General features: G+C 37.2%; 4 protein-coding genes across 5 annotated transcripts in view; 2 read left to right on the top strand and 2 right to left on the bottom strand.

Annotated features, from left to right (window-relative positions):
- Window positions 1-18,915, bottom strand: part of LOC149043057 (uncharacterized) — an 81,258-nt gene that overhangs the window by 48,531 nt on the left and 13,812 nt on the right. The window lies entirely within an intron of this gene.
- Window positions 994-10,751, top strand: LOC113670577 (uncharacterized). 2 transcript variants are annotated; one of them, XM_027186742.2, is made up of 5 exons: window positions 994-1,029; window positions 1,469-1,627; window positions 6,403-6,547; window positions 7,428-7,595; window positions 8,445-10,751. In XM_027186742.2, exons 2-5 carry the CDS (start codon window positions 1,577-1,579, stop codon window positions 8,930-8,932), a joined length of 852 nt encoding a protein of 283 aa, XP_027042543.2. In that variant the 5' UTR covers window positions 994-1,029; window positions 1,469-1,576; the 3' UTR covers window positions 8,933-10,751. The 2 variants fall into 2 exon arrangements, with proteins under 2 accessions (XP_027042543.2, XP_027042542.2); XM_027186741.2 differs by lacking the exons at window positions 994-1,029; window positions 1,469-1,627 and adding an exon at window positions 5,002-5,199.
- Window positions 11,597-16,473, top strand: LOC113670569 (RNA-binding protein pno1). Its single transcript, XM_089211162.1, has 7 exons — window positions 11,597-11,783; window positions 11,861-12,010; window positions 12,194-12,277; window positions 13,634-13,694; window positions 14,167-14,284; window positions 14,575-14,645; window positions 15,850-16,473. The coding sequence occupies exons 1-7, from the start codon at window positions 11,616-11,618 to the stop codon at window positions 15,915-15,917; spliced, it is 720 nt and encodes a 239-aa protein (XP_089067288.1). The 5' UTR covers window positions 11,597-11,615; the 3' UTR covers window positions 15,918-16,473.
- On the bottom strand, window positions 16,510-18,800 carry LOC113670568 (uncharacterized). The gene has a single exon (XM_027186730.2). The coding sequence runs from the start codon at window positions 18,578-18,580 to the stop codon at window positions 17,567-17,569; it is 1,014 nt and encodes a 337-aa protein (XP_027042531.2). The 5' UTR covers window positions 18,581-18,800; the 3' UTR covers window positions 16,510-17,566.

The raw sequence follows: 18,915 nt of genomic DNA on the forward strand, positions 1-18,915 counted from the left end.
TTCTACATCAACATGTCATTTCAGAGCTCCATCGGGTTGAAAAAACAGATTAATACCTTAATTGAAAAAGAGAGTTTACTGAGAGCATCCTTCTCAGCCGTCAGTGTGCAGCAGTTTTAACAGCTAAAAAGCTTTGTATAAAACTTCCGCGACCAATGTGTTGGAAGTATTTCCTGCCTAAAAACTATGCAATAAAATTTAATGATAGTTACGTGGAGGCAAAGGTCTCTCTTTGCAACGGTTTGATTTAAGGTTTCTTGCCGAATGTGGAAAATAAATTGCCCGGCCATATATCATAATCGATCATTCTGGTGCAAAATGGACTCGTGCGTGCACGGAAATGCATGGCCATAGTACGGTTAGCCAGAGGAAAATCTTCTCTGGTCAAGAGGATCCATTTAATTCATAATGTAAACACTGGGCAGCTAGTGTAAACAATTGCCAATTGCCTTCAAAACGGTTGTTTTCGGAGCCAACTAATTAGGGGAGGGGGGAGGGTTGGGGCAAGTAGTGAGGTCGGTAAAGCCAATCATTCAACATCTTTATTGTTGAAAAATGTCTGCGTTTTCGAAAGGTTTTTTTGTTCTTTTTTTGTTCTTTTTTGTTTCTCCTTCAAAAAGTTTTGGATTCATTTCATTGTGATTCTCGTCGCAAACTGAGTATTTCACGGATGGTCTGAAAGTTTATAAAGGGAGTTATCGATATGATAGGCAAACGTTTTAACTGTCTGTGGTGGAAACAATATTTCAATTTAAGTATATAATTTTATTAAGTCCATAATTTGTCTGCGACTGAATCGTTTAGCAACATGATCTGCAGTACTGATCTGTCACTAGAGGGATTTGTTTACCCATATTAATGCGTTTACTGCTGGAATGAAGACTAAGAAAATGTGTATGGATCTTAAAGGATCAAAATCTTAAGTCCCAGATTTTTTTTTCAGCGACCATAAGTACAAAGTACTTGAATGTACGGAGCAAACAGCACTCCAATCCATTCCTGATGCCGGTTTGTCCGATTTCTTTGAAGGTAAGAAGAGTACAACACACTCTCGTGAATTCGTGGAATTTCTCGTTTGAAGCAAAAAAATATAAGGTGTTAACATCTCTTTTGTATGTCCGGAAATGTTAAGAATTCGCTCAGGGGTCCCTAAAAGTGGGTTCTTGTACCAACATTTGATGTCTCGACAACCGGCTGCCTGCGGGAGTCGAATATGATCCTGACCTTGAAAATCACGGGGTGAGCTAAACCTGCTGAAACCAGTCAAATTATGTAATACGCTCTGAGTATAAAAGTCGCCAGATTTTGAGGACTATAGGTGTCTGCAACGGTATGCTCATGTCTCATGCCTGCCTCTACAACATTTTGTGACAGCATACCGCAAACATTCTGCAAATTGATCCATTTTTTATTGAAAGCACCTGTCCTTTTGATCGAAGGTTCGTAATTCCAATATCACTTTTGAAAGGCATTTTCAGTTAATCTGCGCCGACAATTTACAAGAGCTGTGTAGAGGCAACATCCGAGAAAGTAGCGGACTGAAAGCGTTTCATCTCTTCTGAGTTTTCCGGCGACCATGAAGCATTGGCTGAGAAGAAATCACCCATGTAACTTCTTCAATATTCATGTAAGTTATCATTGTATTTCTCTTAACTGGTTCCTTTTGTCCAATAGTTTGTGCACAGACACAATATTTCGAATCACGCCAACACTACTACTTATATATCATAATGTGGAGTTTTTCACTTAATTATAGAGTTTAAGCGTACAAGATTTTTCAAGCTTGTTCGGTAAAAATCGATGTTGCGTCGCTCGCAGGAAACTGACATTTTCCATCAGGGGAGGGGGATTTGAACAAGCTTATTTTATTTGTGTTTACACAGTAGTTTATAATTTAAAAATTGGAGCGCATAATCAAATGGGAGATCATTTTGCCACCCCTTTTCTCGATCGTGAACTTTGCACCCTCAATGCACGTTTCTATCCCATTAGAGAAAAGCTCTCCCAATTAAAAAAAATTTGCAAAGCTCTTTCAATCAAAAAATTTTTGCAGAGTGCCATATATTAATTAGTATACAAAAGGATGTGATAAAGATCTGCTTTATTTCGCACTTTTTTTAACCTGTTTTCATAGATTTCCGGAAACTGTACCTGTCGAATGTTAAAGCGCGCAAAAGGAACATTTCTTTTAAAAACAAAGACTGGTGTTACTAAAAGTGGGTAGATTGGGGTAAATACGGATTTTCAGGTTTGCGTGAGCATAAGATTCTCTCGACTAAGCTATTGGCTTCGCCATCCCGGGGGATTTTGACACTCTGAGATGATTTTGAGTACTGGAGCAATTTTTGAATTGAAAACAATATCCATCTCCAGACTAATCTACCATAAGGCGTTCTTGATCTCTTTTGCAATGTTTTTTTTTTCCTTTTCTCCTTTTCCTAATTTTCGCCTCTTTACTCGATAAGACCCCTGTCTCAGTAAACTTCAAATCAAACTAAATGACAGCTGTTTCAGGTTTTCTGTCTATAAGATACCCTCATCTTCATACACTTATTGCGAGAAATGTGTTTTCACTTGATTTCCAAGTCCATTAACATGCCTTTTTATTCTTTTTGTTTTAAATTTTCTTTTGGAAAAAAAATACCAGCCACGTATATCCTTTCAGAAGCATTACAATTTCTCAAAAGCCAAAATTAAGCTCTACGTCCCAGCTTAGAATGTCATGGTTGCTATATTCACCCCATCACACCCCCTGATTTTAAGGAACAAACTCTTCACACTTGCAACATGTATTTATCATTGTGTTCTTGCGGTTTAGTGTATCACTTAAGCTTCTGATGCATTTTAGTTGTACTTTAATCATATCTTTCCCCATTTGAGTAACGTCTACCGCAAAAGAATTCGTAATATTTGGAGAAAAAAAATTAGCCTCTTAAGAATCACGCGTCGAAACTGGACACCCAATTTCCTCTGCTAGAGGACTTTGTTGACAGATTCTTTGGCATTCAGACACAACAGACTGAAAACGCTAGAAAGAAGTTAAGCAGTCACGAATTTACCATAAATAGAATCATTTTTGTTGTTGTGGTTGTTGTTGCATTTTTATCTGAATATCTCGCCACTCTCACCATAAGCTATGGTTATCGGGTGCGGGAACCTGAAATTCAGCATCTGGTTTACTACATGCAGTGGGATGAGTCGAATCCTGGTGAGAGAAAATTCTTGGCTCAGTTACCTGAAAAAGTTAAAACAAAGTGTGCATCGGCACGTGCTAGTTTTGCAGTGACGCAACTTGCGAATATAATTTTATTTGGAGTTCGACGCGGGCTGGGAAGCTAACAAAATCCCTCCTTTGTCACGTGCCGACCACGCGAATATCACGACTAAATTTAGGGGAGGGGGGGAAGGGGTAAGTGATGATGTTTCGACCGAGTAATTACCCTTTTTCCACTTTTTCCTCTGATACTTATGAAAGAAACCGTCCCTCCGTGGGGTATCGTACGATTAATGGTTCCGCCCTCTTTTAAGAATATCGAGGATTCATTCTTTACGATAGCATTAATACATAGAAATACACAACAAAACTCTTTGTTGACAAGGTAAAGCATATTTTAAGAGGTGTTTTTGGAAAATTTGTTCTCTTGGTTTCTAAGATCATTTTTAGCTACTCAATCGTTATGTCATACTGAGAGCTCGACCTTGCTGCGCCGTTGTCAAACTTTCCCGCGTGAGGAAAGCACGTGAATTTGTTTTGTTACGCAACGACTGCCATAATTGCAACCCGTGCGCTGTATGTAACAGAGATTAGGCATGCTGCCAGGCTCTTGTAGTTGTGCAAACAGAAAATTGCACTAAAGCTTTCACTTTTATTTCCAACGCTTGAGGCAGGGACAACGGGCATAAAATATAATTTCTTATGAGTTAAACAAGCAAATAGCAAGATACGTTTTACACGCAAATAACGAAAGCTTTCAGAGGTACCTCTCCGACGAAGAGCTAACCCTCAAAACGTCAGCTCTTTACGGTGGCCAATATTTACGTTATCAACTCGGTTGATAATACTAAATTACCCTGTTATTCTCTCCTACCGACGCAGCACCACAGTTTCTATAGAAACTTACCCCCTTTATTCAAATAAAACTATGATGTTTCCTATGTTTAAAAACACTTGATAGGAAACTTCGGAGGTTATCCTCTTGGAGGTCTCTCCCAGAATGCCAGAATGTGAGCTTATAATGTAATATAAACAGGTCTTCTGACTTAATTCGAGATTATCCCGAATTTCGAGTCTGATAATGCTACTTTTAAGTAAATAGTATTCAGTGGGTTACTGAATTTCATCAAGTTTTCCTGTCCGTTGTAAGTCGAGAGTTTTTACGGGATTTGTTATGAATTTGTAAAACACTTGCCACGCTCTCATCTAATTAGATGCGAGAATATTTGTTCACTCGCATTGTTTTGCAGGCGTAAGAGGAGGACTTCGAGTGCTTGATAAGAATAAAAATGATAATTACGATAATATCATTAATATCGTAGATAGGAATACCACTTCAGTTGTTGAATGTTATTGTTGCCGAAAAAAAATCGTTAAAGTACTCATCTGGCCGTTTTGTTTTTGGTGCACGTCTCTGAATAGATATGTACACCAGGAGGTTCGGGCCTAACAATAATACTTTTTAAAAATTTTTCAAGGAATTAGTTCTATTAGGGGTTAAATCTAATCTGTTAAGGCATGAATGCTTCTCTTTGGAGTTTAATGGGGATATAAAACCAGGAAATCGTTAAGTAGGGTCACAGACTGACTTAACCAAAGTTATCAGTGTGCAAAATAATCTTTATTAGCAAATAAACCTCCATAGAATAAGCGTGCGTACAACCAGATTCATTTTAAACAAGTAGAAAAAACTGTAGTTTTTTCCCAAGCTTAAACGAGCCCCATTGGAATATCATGAACTCGTTTTTTTGATAAATTTATTTATTTTAAGTGATGCATATTCACAGGCCTAACCTTATACCGTTTGAAACTGGGTACTACATTTGACTTTGGCTCGCATTTTGGCGTTTAGACACAACAGACAATGAAAGCAATTTGTGGTCGTTGTTCTGCGGGAACGATGGAATATTTTGTACTCAAAATGAGTTAAAATGAAAGAGTTCTTCTGTGTTTGCTGTTATGGAAGCATATGTGGCGTGGAAGAGGTAAATAAAGTTACTAATTTCGAAATATTGACGATCTCAATCGATCAGAAATTCGATATATTTCATGTGATTGCGGGGACTACGTTATCTAGAGAATTCTTTATCGTGGCCATTTGCAGTCGGATTTGTAATAAGCTCGATGGTTTCAGTGTTAACCATTCTCAAAATTCTGTATCATCTCGTTGAACGAATGTCAACGTGCGCAATTATTTGTGTTAGCAGTTTATTTTACCTTATTTGCTTTACAGGGATGTTACTAATTAAACATGATCTGACAGATGAACAATCACGAAACGGAACAAACAAATATCTATACATAGATATTTGCTTCGTTATATCTGAAATATTTGTGGTATGGGATGTAGTACTTCCCAGAAGGATGAATTTTGAAATATCTTTCAATGGACGCATCGCTCTTCTTTTGTTGCAATGTCTGCGTATGGCGCTAATTAACTTAGTTAATTAGGTGTAATTCGACTTAGGATTACTTGTTTTAATTCCCTAAAATTGTTTGAACAGAAAAGACATTAAAACTGAAAAATGGATAGATTCTGCAAACAGGGAAAGACAACTGCTACTTTTGTTTTTATCAAAGCATAGAGTGCAATGTTGGAAATTTAAGTGAAAAATGCAATTTGCACTTTTGCCAAGTAGCTAATCAAGCTGCCACCTATTTCTTTTTTCTTTCTATTTTACTTCCCATGAAACAACAAGGAGTTCTGCTATTTCCCTTTGATGGAATACTTGTCCATCATCAGATAAATACTGTCCCTCTTCCCCCCCCCCCCCCCCCCCAAGCATTTTGTCAGGTTCCTAGGCTTTGTCAGTGTGCTGGTATACATTCATACTCCTGGGAGGAGCGAGCGAGGAGGTAAAGTGTCTCGTCTAAGGACACAATGCAGTGAACTTGCCAGATCTTGAACCTGTCTCTCTTGAGGCTTATTGATGCCCAATTCCCAAACATGCTGCAACTAGGATGATAATTGTTGCTCTCCTTGGATGAGATGTTAGTTCTAGTTTTCAGGTAATGGTTAAGTTTTCCTGAAATTTTGCCCTCATCCATTCATTCCCTTGAGTAGTGTGGGTTGATTGTGAGAATCAAGAATCCAGTGTCCAGTTTAAGAACACAGCATTTTAACCTTGTCAGGGCTCAAACCTGCACATAACTGTTGATATTTCCTAACAAGATTGCTTTATATTCAGGATGGGAAGCAACTGCTTGGTACCACAGGAACATTTGCCAGACAAATGATAGAATCATGTGAAGGTGATGGAAGAGAATTCAAGAAAAGAAACAAGAAAATTATAGCATCCAAAGAGATCAAACTGATATGGGCAAATAATCGACGTAAGTTTTTAACAAACATGAAATACAGTAATTGAAGCTTGTATGGCCCTACTGAAGTTTTTTTCTCAAACACTTCTTGGTGATATTTAAGGCTGAGCACCAAAATCTGACCCAAATTGCAAACTGAACAAAACCATACGTGCATCATGAAAAAAATAATGATAGTTGCATAGTCAGGAAGGGTTTTAGATGGGACTAACAACCTTACATTTAACTTACCATCTTTCTAGTAGGTGTGTGGGAAAATATCAATTTTTGTGGATGTAGGCTTTAATAACTTTCTGTCAAAAGTCATACAATCATTTTCTATTTTCTGTTGCTAGTGTCTGGAGTAAAAAAAAGCTTTTTATACTTGTGTCATTTGGTTTCACTCAATTAGTGAAAATATAACTAATTGTAGGTTATTTATAAGTAAAAAAAAATGTATTTTGAAGAGTTTTTAACCTTTTAACTCCAAAGATCTCATTATTGATTATCCTAACTCATGATGTTAGTTTGGAACATTTTGTATTGGATCAACTAATCCCTTAACCCTTTAACTCTCATAAGTGACCAAGACAGAATTTCTCCTTACAATATCAATACAATATCTACCAGATAAGTAAGGAGAATAAAGAAAAATATCAATTTGGGAATAATTGATTGATCCATTACTTAATTCTCTGAATTATCATTATAAGAATTGTATGATTGACAGTAAGGAGAATTATGAATTTGATGTGGGAGTTAAAGGGTTGATTGATATTTTTCTTCATTCCCATCACTCATCTGCTTGATATTGTATTGATATTCTAAGGAGAAATTCTGACTCGGTCACTTGCAGGAGTTAAAGTTTGCTTTTCTTAATTCTTCTCTTTTTCTTTTCTTTGTACCAATTTAGAAACAAATGCAGTGTTCAGTAAACTTGGAGCAGAGGATATTGTCACTCGCTATGATAAGCTTTTGCATGAATGGAAGTTGATGAAAGATGCGGAACAAAACTTTAAGAGGGTTATGGGTTTGGATCTTGATCGACCTCTCACACATTGCTTGGACAGTATTCCTCCAGGTATGTACAGTGCTAACCCTTTACACCCTGAAACCAGTATGCAAGTTCTCCATACTGTTTTCTATACATTTCCAATGGTGCTGACAAAGAGAATTTGGTTAACAATCAAGAGTTCTTTTATTTAGTGATCATTTCCTTCGTCCTTGTGACCTTCATGTGTGATTTATTGGTGATATTCCAAGGAGAAATTAGGTTTTTATATCACTCTTAGGGGTAAGAATGGAAGGGATTCCCACTGCAGATTGTTTTCATCTAATAAGTTTTTTGGACATATATTTTTTTAAAACTTTGAGTCTCATGACTCATGTTTCCTTTAAAATATTCCAAATAAAAATACATTTTTACTTAATTAAATGGCTATGCTGTTTTGTAAGTTCCTGGTAGAAATGTCCCTTTAATTTTGAAGTAGGACTTTGTAACTTCAAACAATGAATCAAAAGGGCAAAATTGACCTTTTCACTTTATATTTGAGGAGAGGGTTATCAGAAAAACTGACATCATGAATATTACATTTTTTCTGACTAAAGGCTGACGTTCCAAATGTTAGCTTTAGGAACTCTTTACAGTGGCCACTTTATGTTATCAACTCTTTTGATAAAACCAAATTGTCAATTATTTGTTTGGTTTCTGGGCTCTCAACCAAACACAGCAAGCATTTGCTGTGTGACTCTTTCACTGTCAGGAGTGATCACCTAGTATCACTCTGATGTGACACCAAATTCTCAGAGCTTAAATTGTAAGAGTCATGTAGCACATGTAGGGAGAATTGATGTTGATATCTCAAGAGTTACAGGCTTAAAATTGTGCAAGCATTCTTATGATTTGTCCTTTCTGACCAAATATTTGCAGACATGAGGATTGGGTTCAGTCATGGTACAGATGACAGTGAATATGAATTCCACTTGGATGTTCACCCTTTGGTCTCAGTCGATAAACTCAAACCACCAGTGGCTGAACAACTGAAAACAGCCATGCATCTCTTCAGCGTGATTTCTAGCACAATGAACTTTGTAAAGTCTGAAGGAGCATCAATACAGCAAGATCTTGAAAAGCTGATTGCTAAATTTAAGGATGAAAAAGAAACCTGTGTAAACATATTGGGAGTGAGGCGCAGTGTGGAACTGCTAAATGTACAACAAGTGGAGCAGGCTCTCCTTATTGTCAAGGACATTATCTCTTTTACATCAGCACGTAGTCACGCCTTGATGGAATACATCGTTGCACAGGGAGACAAAGTTGACTTGCATGTGTCTAAAGCTGATCCACAGAATCCAAAGGTGATTATCTTTTCGAAGAAATTAAGGAATTCAAAAAAGGAGAAGACAGGTTCTAATTAATTTGAAATAATTTTTTTGCTTTTTGTGTGTATGTTATTGTATATTTAGATGGCTTAAGGTACATTAAATTGTGTGATAGGTTGTTGTTTGAAGCCAGTTGGCTGTGGAAACCCGCTGGTTGTCAGATCATCTTGTACAGTGCTTTCAAATTGTGATCAAAAACCGAAAAAAATTATTTTTGAATGGATTCTAACATCCTGATTGATGTCTGGTGATAAAAAGTTACTCAAATATGTCCCAGAATGCAAGAAATCTTGTCTTAGAGAGTTTTAAATTTTTTCCAGCCCCCCAAGGTATGCTTTAGGATGTAGGTTGTGGCAACATGTTATAGGCAAACATTGCAGCAGCAATTGGCTTCAGTTGATATGTTGAATTTCAGTTGAAGTCTTGATCCCAGTGACACAGCTGCAAATTACACAAATACAAATTGATTTTGGAGTTGTGCATTGTTCATAGCAAATGGCTTGAGTGGGCTTCAAATATTGGTCATAGCATCTTATTGTGAGTCCTAAGATTTCACTTTAAATTTCCTTTCGGGATTGGAATAAATTTACAACTAGCACTTAATCATATATTAAGCTATTATGGACTGAAGAAAATTGATATCACTACCACTGCTAGTGCTGCATATTTTTTTCAATGGTTATCCACACACAAAAACTTTTTTTTCCCTTTTCACTTTTAAGCTTCTGAGTGGGTTTATTTTTTGGGTGGCCCATACGAAGGGTGAGACCATGAGATTGAGCAGGCTTATTCTTGCGGCCTTACCCCTTGCACGGGTACCCAAGTAATACTCTTTTCATAGGCTTTTTCAAATGTGGCTGGTCCACAAAGGAAAGTGCTGGTAATAGGGCAAAATTTTAAAGAATGTGGCATTATCATCACCTTAAAACAAATTATTTTATTTTCAGAATTTAATTTATTGATTGTTTAGTATCTGTAGAATTACTTTTTTTTTTCTTAGAAGCTCAGAGAGTCAAATTTATAAGTATATTTAAGTAAATTGGTGAATTTTGTAAATGTAATTTACACAACACTTCCTGCTTATATATCCCTTTAATTACAAATATTAACAAGAATGTGACATGTTGGGCCTTATCTTTGCAAGTTGCCAAAGTTCAAATATCAATTCTTTGTTCTGTCTGTGAAAAAAATGTGGTACAGTTTTAGCTCTAATAGTTTGTGTTAAAATAAACAATGTCTCTCAGTTGATGCTTTCTTACTTTCTTTCTCCTATCTAATTATTTGCTTTAAAGTGTATTGATATGGTTAGGACTGAAATTTCTCATTAGATCGAAAAGGCACATTAATTTTTTTTTTTTTTTTTGATGTAACACTATCAGCTGTGCAAGGAATGAACATATGTACACTAACACTCAAATTAAAGAGGATTATTGAAGTATAAAGTAAAAATTGAAATTAATTTCTTGCTTGTGTAAACAACATTTAGTCATTGTAAATTTAAGTAGTAAGTAACCTTAATTCATTGAATCCTTTAGCTTCAAATTCAATCAAAATTTGTGAAATTATCTTTATACAAATTGATTGGGAGATATTTTGGGTATAGATATAGTGTATAGGGGAAATTAATTAATTTTAGCAAATAAGACTGATCAAAATGATGTATTTCTGGAAAAAAGTAATATATTCTACAATAGTTATTATTACTAGCTAGCCTGAAATCTTAACTTATTTCTTGTTTGATGATAATGGGAAAGTCACATAATGGTTGAGCAGCTTACACCTAATAATGATCTTCTTTTCTATTCTTGATTTGACTTTGTATTTTGTGAAGCTCTCAATAAATCTTTTGAATCAATTGTTTTGGAAATGTGTGATTTAATTGGTATTGTCATAAACAATGTATTTGTAGTGTGTGTGTGTGTGTGTGTGTGTGTGTGTGTGTGTTTGATTTTCTCTTTGTAATGAAGGTGTGTTACCTTGTGTCATAGACGGACCCCCCACAATGCAAAAGTAATGCATAAAGAGGAGTTTATAAATGATACTGAGAAACATGAAAATTTCGCAGGAATATGAGATTTTTGTAGATTGGCAAACTTTTGTTTTGTTGGAACGATTATCTTGTGCTTCAAGATAGCGGAAAATTTTGCTGGAAATCAATTTTGCAATTTTTTCAGGCAACAGAACGTAAATAAGCAAGAAAGCACAACATTCTTTTTTTAACCACACGCTTGGTTACAGTAAGCTCTTTTTATTAACCATGTCACGAAATCTGAGGACCTTCCAGTACAAGGACTATCATTGATATTTGGTGTGCACTTTCTTTAACTTTAACAGAACTTATATCGCACAGGGTCATACAGGGCCCAAAATCTCCATCAGTCAGCAATGTATAACAAGTTCTATAAAGGGGTGTTTTTTCATCTCGAATTAAAGCGTAAATTATCTACATCAGCAGAATTGACACGCCACTCTCTCATAAGGAAAAACAAAAAACAGCTCTTATTTTTAATGTTGCGAAAGGAGGAAACCTAATTAAGTTGAATAAGATAATTTGGTTCTATTAACTGAGTTGATAGGGTGAATTTGTTCCTCGTCTAGAGTTTCTAAATACAAGCGTTTACCCCTTGTCAGCTGAGGAAAAGAATGGATCTCGGTCAAGAGACCTGGGAACGAAATAGTTCCATTGCATACGATTGCGACACACACGTGGGGAAACAAAATGGCGGAAGAATCGATTGAAAAGATGACCGGCGAAGCCACTGAAGATGAGCCCTTTAAGGCTGTTCCAGTGAAAAGAAAGCGGAAGAGACAAAAAGAAGAAGACATGGATACTAGCGATGAATCGAAAAGACCCAGCTTCCCGCCAGCGAAGGCTGAAAAATTAATGGTAAACTTTGATGGCGTTCGTCTTCTTTTGAATGAAGTCTCGAGTTTTAATACAAATCATCGGATTTTCCCTCGTAGGGTGGAAAGACAGAGACTAGAAAAATACCTGTTCCCCCACACAGATATACACCTTTGAAAGAAAGCTGGATGAAAATTTTCACCCCGATTGTCGAGCAGTTGAAGCTCCAGATTCGCTTTAATTTGAGTGCAAGAAAAGTAGAAATAAGGGTAAGATTGTTACTTTTTATAACATATCTTACAAACGTACTTTTATTAGAAGTTTTGTCGCTGATTTCTGATGAGTACTTCTTTGCTTTGTGAGAACGGTATTCTACTCAATGAAGTACTATACCGTCCTGAATCGTCCAGGTCGAATGAAGAGTGATCTAAATGTGGTATCTCATGTTGTAGACTTCAAAAGACACTCAGGATATCGGTGCCATTCAGAAAGCAGCAGATTTCGTTCAAGCTTTTCTACTTGGATTTGAAGTTGAGGTGAGTTCATTTTCTCATCGTTTGTCCGGAACGTCATTATTTTCGTGACCATTGGGACAAAATGTTAGCACTGTTTTATGGAGAATATGGCTATTAATTACTGGTGGTTTGATGATGACTTCTGCCATGCTAATTGTGAGAGTCTGTCATCATTTCTGATGCCCAGCTGGTCTTCTTGACAGTGGGCTCAGATTTTTCTGGAGACTCTGTGACAGCAATAACGCATCCTGAGAACCACTTGGGAAAGGAATTAAACTCCATCTCTAACACTCTAACAAGTAGGGTGAAAGTAGAGATGTCTGCACTCACTGCAATATCCTCACTCCCTCAAGATTCCCAAGATCTGAGTACAGGTAATAGATCTACCAACTCAAGTCCATACATTTTGGGGGTTCTTCCTGAAAGCTACGCCATATTAACCCCTTAACTCCCAGATCAAATTTGTAATTCTCCTTACTGTCAATCATACAATTCTTTTAATATTAGTTTAGAGAACTTAATATTGGATCAACTTATTCTCAAATTGATATTTTTCTTTATTCATTTCTCTTGTCTGGTTGATATTGTATTGATATTGTAAGGAGAAATTCTGTCTTGGTCACTCATGGGAGTTAAAGGGTTAACAAACAGTATATGCAAAAAGTATATACTACAACAGTGGATAGTGTTGTGGGTGCTCTCTGTTTAGCTACCCAAACTCTGAATATACTGTGCTATTCACCTTAGAGTAACTTGCGAATTTTGTTTCTGAAAATGTGGAAAGCATTACAAGGATAAATGATTCAAAATAATATCTTGTGCCATATTATCTTATTGTTTTAGTAGATACTAAAAGAACTTTTCACCTTAGTGTCAGTTATATGGTAATCGTTATAGGGATAAATTATTGAAAATCATCTTTTTGTGCCATATTATCTTTTATAACATAGTGTGCGCACTTGCCCCATGTAAGTCCTATTGAGCCACTATGAACAAAATCTTTATTTACGGGCATGCGTAAATAAGATGACGTGAGCATTTTTTGTTCATTGTTGTGTGTATATCGAGTTATGGATGCACTTGGGAAGTTTGGAGAGCACTCAAAAAGCTAGAGTTGCTCTCGGCTGGGCCTTGAGCTACTCTTACGTATTTTTCATGCTCTCCAAACTTCCCGCGAGCATCCATAACTCGATATATGCATGCTAAGCACGAACAAATTCTTAAATTGTTGTAGTATATACTAGAAGAACATTTCACCTCAGCATTGGTTGCTGGCAAAGGGTATTTCCCCCCACTGCTCAAGGCTTGGTACATCTATCCCTCTTACCATTAGCTAGTCTTTCCCAACTGAAATCTTCATCTGAATACTACTTGCAGGATGCCTTGGCATTGGTCAGGTTAGATGACCTGTTTCTGGAGACATTTGAGATAGCTGATGGTATGTAAGATCACTTAGGATTGTTTTTATTGGTCTATGGTAATTATGATTATGAAGGAAGCAGAGAACAGATGGGAAACAGACCAGATTTGATTGAGTTTTCTTGGGTCTTTTGATGGAATCCTTTGCTGAAGAATGAACAAGGATTTAGTGCAGGGAAGCTGGTCAAGTGGGTTACTCCTACATTTAACCCTTTAACTCCCATGATCTTATCAATAATTCTCCTTACTGTCTACCATACAGTTCTTGTGATGTTAGTTTGGAGAATTTGGGACTGGATCAACTTATAATCTAATTGATATTTTTCTTTATTCTCATCACTTGTCTGCTTGATGTTGTAATGATATTGTAAGGAGAAATTCTGTCTTGGTCACTCATGGGAAGTAAAGGGTCAAGAGGGAAACTGCAATATATAAATGTTAACTTCATGAACCCCATGTTATTTTAACCTGTGTCTTTTTACTGTTCATAGTGAAGCCACTGAAGGGAGATCATCTTTCAAGAGCCATTGGGCGCATCGCGGGAAAAGGAGGCAGGACAAAGTTCACCATAGAAAATGTATCTAAGACCAGAATCATCTTGGCTGACTCGTAAGTCTTTTTGTCATTAATTAGGCCTCATTAGACTTAGTCTCATCAGGGTCGAGTGTTACAACATTACAAGTCTTGTGGTCCATAAATACAGGAGTCCATCCTGTGCTTCAAATTGTAACTGTTTTTGTTACCATGATGACTGGAAAAAATTTTTGCAATGTAACTTGCTGCCAAAGTTACCAATTTTTTTGGCAACCCGTGTTTAGTTTCAGGTAATGACTTAAATTGTGTTCATAAAAATGAGAAATAACGAAGCAGATTAATAAATGAATGTCTTTCTTTTTCAGAAAAATCCACATATTAGGATCGTTTCAGAACATTAAAATTGCCCGGACAGCTATATGCAGTTTGATTTTAGGTAAGTTTTGATTACCCCTGTTGATCACAGTTTCTTTTTTATTTCCATATTTACGCAACAATTAGACCCTGAATATTAAGTCGCGTTTCCGATTGACTCTTATAACCAAAACTACTGTAATTACGATGGCTAATCAAAAAGAAGGAAAAATATGACAGGGAGACAATGAAAACTCTACACAAAAGTTAGCAAACTACTGGAAGCGCGGGAGAACGCGAGAAAACAAGCCACGACTGCTCCAGCAGTCTCTAAACTGGAGTGAAGAAAAATCATTGTAACTGACCTTTTATTTTTTACATTAAACCTCTTAATTTCCAAGATCTGATTGCTAAGGGCCTGTTTACATGGAGGTGGGGGACCCCAGGTAGGTGAGGTAACCCGCCTAGCCGTGGTCGAAAAATAAACCGCGTTTACATGCAATCTTACAGCCTCGGGGTGCTGGGGTGAGGTTTCTTGAGGTTGTTGTTGCGCTTGCAATTAAGGAGTTTGAGCAGAAGCATCCCAAGCTCACATCTCGAAAAAGACGAAAGATTAATTCTCGGACACATATTTTATCATGAAAGCGTCACGCGTTGTGTTACGCGGTGTTTGGGTTCGCGAGGAACCGTTGACTTCATAAGTTATGCGGAATAGTTTAGGAAACCAAATATGGTCGATTTACAATGCTAAATATTCCGAAATGTGAACATTTTACACTCCTTGTGTGTCCGTTGCGGTTTCTGGTGATTTCTGCCTTGAGACGGCTAGGAAATGTACAAAGTTTTGAAACTTACATGTTTCGCTATTGAGCTTTTTGCCATGAACACGACCCCGGCTAGGCGGGTTTCCCCACCTTGACACTTTTACATGGCAAATTGTCACCCCGGCTGACAGGGTTAGGCCTAGGCGGGTCACCCCACCTATCATGTAAACGTGATCAAAATAAAATAAGAAATAATAATATATGAACAGGCGGGTTACCCCACCTACCTGGGTCCCCCACCTCCATGTAAACAGGCCCTAATTCGCCCTTTAGCCGCCACACATTTCGTGGTTAAAAAAAGCTACGAGGATTTGGTGTTAGATCAAGGGAACAACTTCTACCTGATAAGTTTGAGGATTCTTATTACCTGTCTGCTGGATGTAAGGATATTCTAGGGAGAAGTTACATTTTTATAACTTCTTGGAGTTAAGGGGTTAAATTGCTCTGTTGTATCTTCTCCAGGGAGTCCACCTTCAAAAGTCTACGGCAACATGAGATCGGTAGCAAGTAGAGCAGCGGAGAGATTCTGAATAAAGAATTATAGGAGAACAGGGGTGCATAGCCTGAGGCAGGCCTGCTATGGTACTGCCTTCATGAGAAAATACGCACAACAACTTTTGCCCGGAGACGTATGAAAGGTCTGTCTTACTGATCAAAGTGGAAATGTTGCATAAATGAATCGTTCCTATACCATGGAGACAGATTGAAATTTGCCAGACTCAGAATGGAATCATTATTCTGGACGAAGACAAGCTTACCGCAACAAATAGCTGGAAAGGTGACATTTTATTGACAAAATGGCGTTGTATAAAATTTTTCATGACTGCATCTAGCGTTATAAAAACTACTGGAAATTCATAAAAGCTACGCGTAGCAAGACTAGCAAGAGATAATGTACAAAACTGAATTGAATCGTACTAATATGATTTTTTTAAAAGGATTTGAATTAAAGAGCACGTAAACCCCAAAAAACATATATTAACTTTGAGGCTGATTATTCAAACGAGGTGTTAATTAGGCCGTGCTTTTGTACATCAGTAGACCTCGAGATTTAATAATAATAAAGGGGCATTTGGAGTAGAAAAATGTTTCCAGTGCTAACTTTAAGCTCACTAGACGCCGTTTATCGAAAAAATATATCTCTTTATTTCAAGGTAAAACTTTTTGCATTATAAATAATGGTTTAGAACTCAATTTAGCTAAACAACGCTTTAACTGTATTGAAAGAACTGGCCCTTACAGACCTTAGACTCGCAAAAGTTGTAAGGATATGGCGAACTATTTACTTCTGAGCTTTAAGATTCTTTTATCCTCTTCACAAGGTTAATTAAAAGGGAAATTTAAAGCTGAGCGCAAATGTTCATTTAACTTTGCGTGCACGAAATTCGTATATTATATTAACGGCTATTCACAAAATATTTATACAACATTATTTGCAAATTTTTACAACTTCCTATTATTTCTGGGTACAAATTTTAGAAATCCGAGGGGACTAAGCGAAAAAATACAAAATTTGTTTTTTGCTCCCGTTCTGCAATGAATCACGCCAGCGTGAGGATTAACACCTTTTTTGGATACAACTCAAACCATGGGTACTAAATAAAAACAGTAGTCTTTTCATCCACTATTAATCTACTGATTTACAAAACTAGTTAATTTCCTTAATGTTTAAAATTTAAAAATCTCTATTTCGTAGATTCTCTGGAAAATTTTGATTTAGGAGAATGTTTCAGAAAACCCTTTTAATTTTCTTCAACTACTAGCAGAGTTGAAACACGTCGCAAAAAATTTTCTTTCAAATTTAGGAACCTCTGTGGCCAAGAAGCGTCACATGTGAGCCTAAGCTGGTATGGTTAATCTTCTTTGGGCAAGCACTGTGCCTCCTCCGCCTTAACTAAGTAAATTCTAAACTTAGTTCAACCGTGACTCTGAAGGTCACGACGGTGGACTAAGGATGTTGTGGGACGTGACGTTTGTTGTGTCACCTGTAAACCGCACCTGTGGTTTCTCAATCACTGCCCGCATTTGTGGTTAAAAAAAATTATGCGTTCTTCTGTCATTTAGAAAAAAAGAGAAATCAGCATAACTGCTGATACAGAGCTAAAACAGCTTCATTTGCATGTAAAACTGCGTAGCTAGTCAAGCGCGAAGGAATTTTTTTTGTGTTTAAAATATTGGTCTAATTTGGTCGTGTTTGTCGCATTCGCTCTCTTGTAAAATGAAATAGATCTTCGATCGATGGCCTCAACCATGGATCGGGCATCAAACAAGAACGAATTAAATCCCCTGTGTCGGATCTGTTTTTATCTGCTTCATCGAGTGTTGTAGGTGAAACCCCATGAACGATGTTATTCAAAGTTTCAAAAATATTTCCACCCGGTCGCAGCGGAAACGCTGGTTCCAAGAAAACCATTTCGAAAGCAACGCATCCCAGCGCCCAAGCGTCTTGTTTGCTCGAATATCTCTCTCCTCGAATTTTCTCCGGAGCAACATAGATCCCGTGAAAAGAATATTTACCATCAACGCATACATTAAGCTCTGTCTCACTAGGAGTGTAAATAAGGAGATTGTGAAGCAAAATATCTCCTGATTTCGAAAGAGACAACGTCTTGCTTTGAATCTCCGTGTGCACAATCTGACATCTTTGTAAATACCACAAGGCATCGCAGATTTGATGCAGCATCTTCCACAAAAGTTCCTCGGAAAATTTTACCCCAGCCCTGCGATATTTGTGGACCAGATCGTAGAGACTCGGTGAAAATGGCTCCAGGACGACCCCTATAGTTTCTCGTTCCCTGAACAAAACCAACACTCGCATGATGTTCTTGTGGCGAATTTCGGCCCATCTTTTAAGGAGACGAGAAGAACTTGAAGAATTGAAAGTCTTGGCGTTGATGCACTTTAGCAGAACCTTGGAATTATCCAACAAACTCCTAGTTGGGTAGATACAATGGACCCGCATATCTCTGGAGAGATTTAAGCTTTGTGCCTCGAACTCTCGGAAGCTGAAATCCGATGTTAAAAAGTCAATTAAATGTTGCGGCAGAGGCAGTTTTTTACGCGCTTTTCGAAGTCGTCGCAATCCTGTGTTTTTTATAATCACAGCCCTGCAAAGTTCTCTGAGGCTAATCACTTTGACCTCGCATATTCTCCGTCTCTTCCTGTGTAAGTCAGCTTCGGCGCCAAAAGACATCTTCGATGATAGTTTTTTTCCCGTGTATTTTACTTAATTCACTGCTTTACAGGCGTGGGATATTTTAGTACCAGTTGGAGATGATAAAAGGCCCCGTTTTGCACATGATTGAAAGTCATGTGCAATTGATTCTGTATGACAGAGCAGTTTTATGTCTTAAATAGCTCTCGCTGTGTTAATTGTAGCGCGTAGTAAGTCAACAAAATTAGCGTATGATGTCACTTCCGTTTAGCATAAGGTCGCAAGTTCGAACTTGCACTTTCCGAAATAAATTTATGTACATTTTAATTAACAAAAATCTTTTCAATTATGTCCTTTTTCCAGTTGGGTAGACA

Source organism: Pocillopora damicornis, chromosome 7, assembly GCF_964200805.1.
Source record: "Pocillopora damicornis chromosome 7, jaPocDami1.2, whole genome shotgun sequence".
NCBI classification, from domain to species: domain Eukaryota; kingdom Metazoa; phylum Cnidaria; class Anthozoa; order Scleractinia; family Pocilloporidae; genus Pocillopora; species Pocillopora damicornis.

Excerpts from the sequence above, each read along its gene's own strand:
- LOC113670577 (XM_027186741.2), top strand. The coding sequence starts at position 5,146 with ATGAAAGAGTTCTTCTGTGTTTGCTGTTATGGAAGCATATGTGGCGTG. Across the intron at positions 5,200-6,402 it reads GCATATGTGGCGTGGAAGAG|GATGGGAAGCAACTGCTTGG; the intron begins GTAAATAAAGTT and ends CTTTATATTCAG. Across the intron at positions 6,548-7,427 it reads GATATGGGCAAATAATCGAC|AAACAAATGCAGTGTTCAGT; the intron begins GTAAGTTTTTAA and ends GTACCAATTTAG.
- LOC113670569 (XM_089211162.1), top strand. The coding sequence starts at position 11,616 with ATGGCGGAAGAATCGATTGAAAAGATGACCGGCGAAGCCACTGAAGAT. Across the intron at positions 14,285-14,574 it reads AGAATCATCTTGGCTGACTC|AAAAATCCACATATTAGGAT; the intron begins GTAAGTCTTTTT and ends TTTCTTTTTCAG. Across the intron at positions 14,646-15,849 it reads TATATGCAGTTTGATTTTAG|GGAGTCCACCTTCAAAAGTC; the intron begins GTAAGTTTTGAT and ends TATCTTCTCCAG.
- LOC113670568 (XM_027186730.2), bottom strand. The coding sequence starts at position 18,580 with ATGTCTTTTGGCGCCGAAGCTGACTTACACAGGAAGAGACGGAGAATA.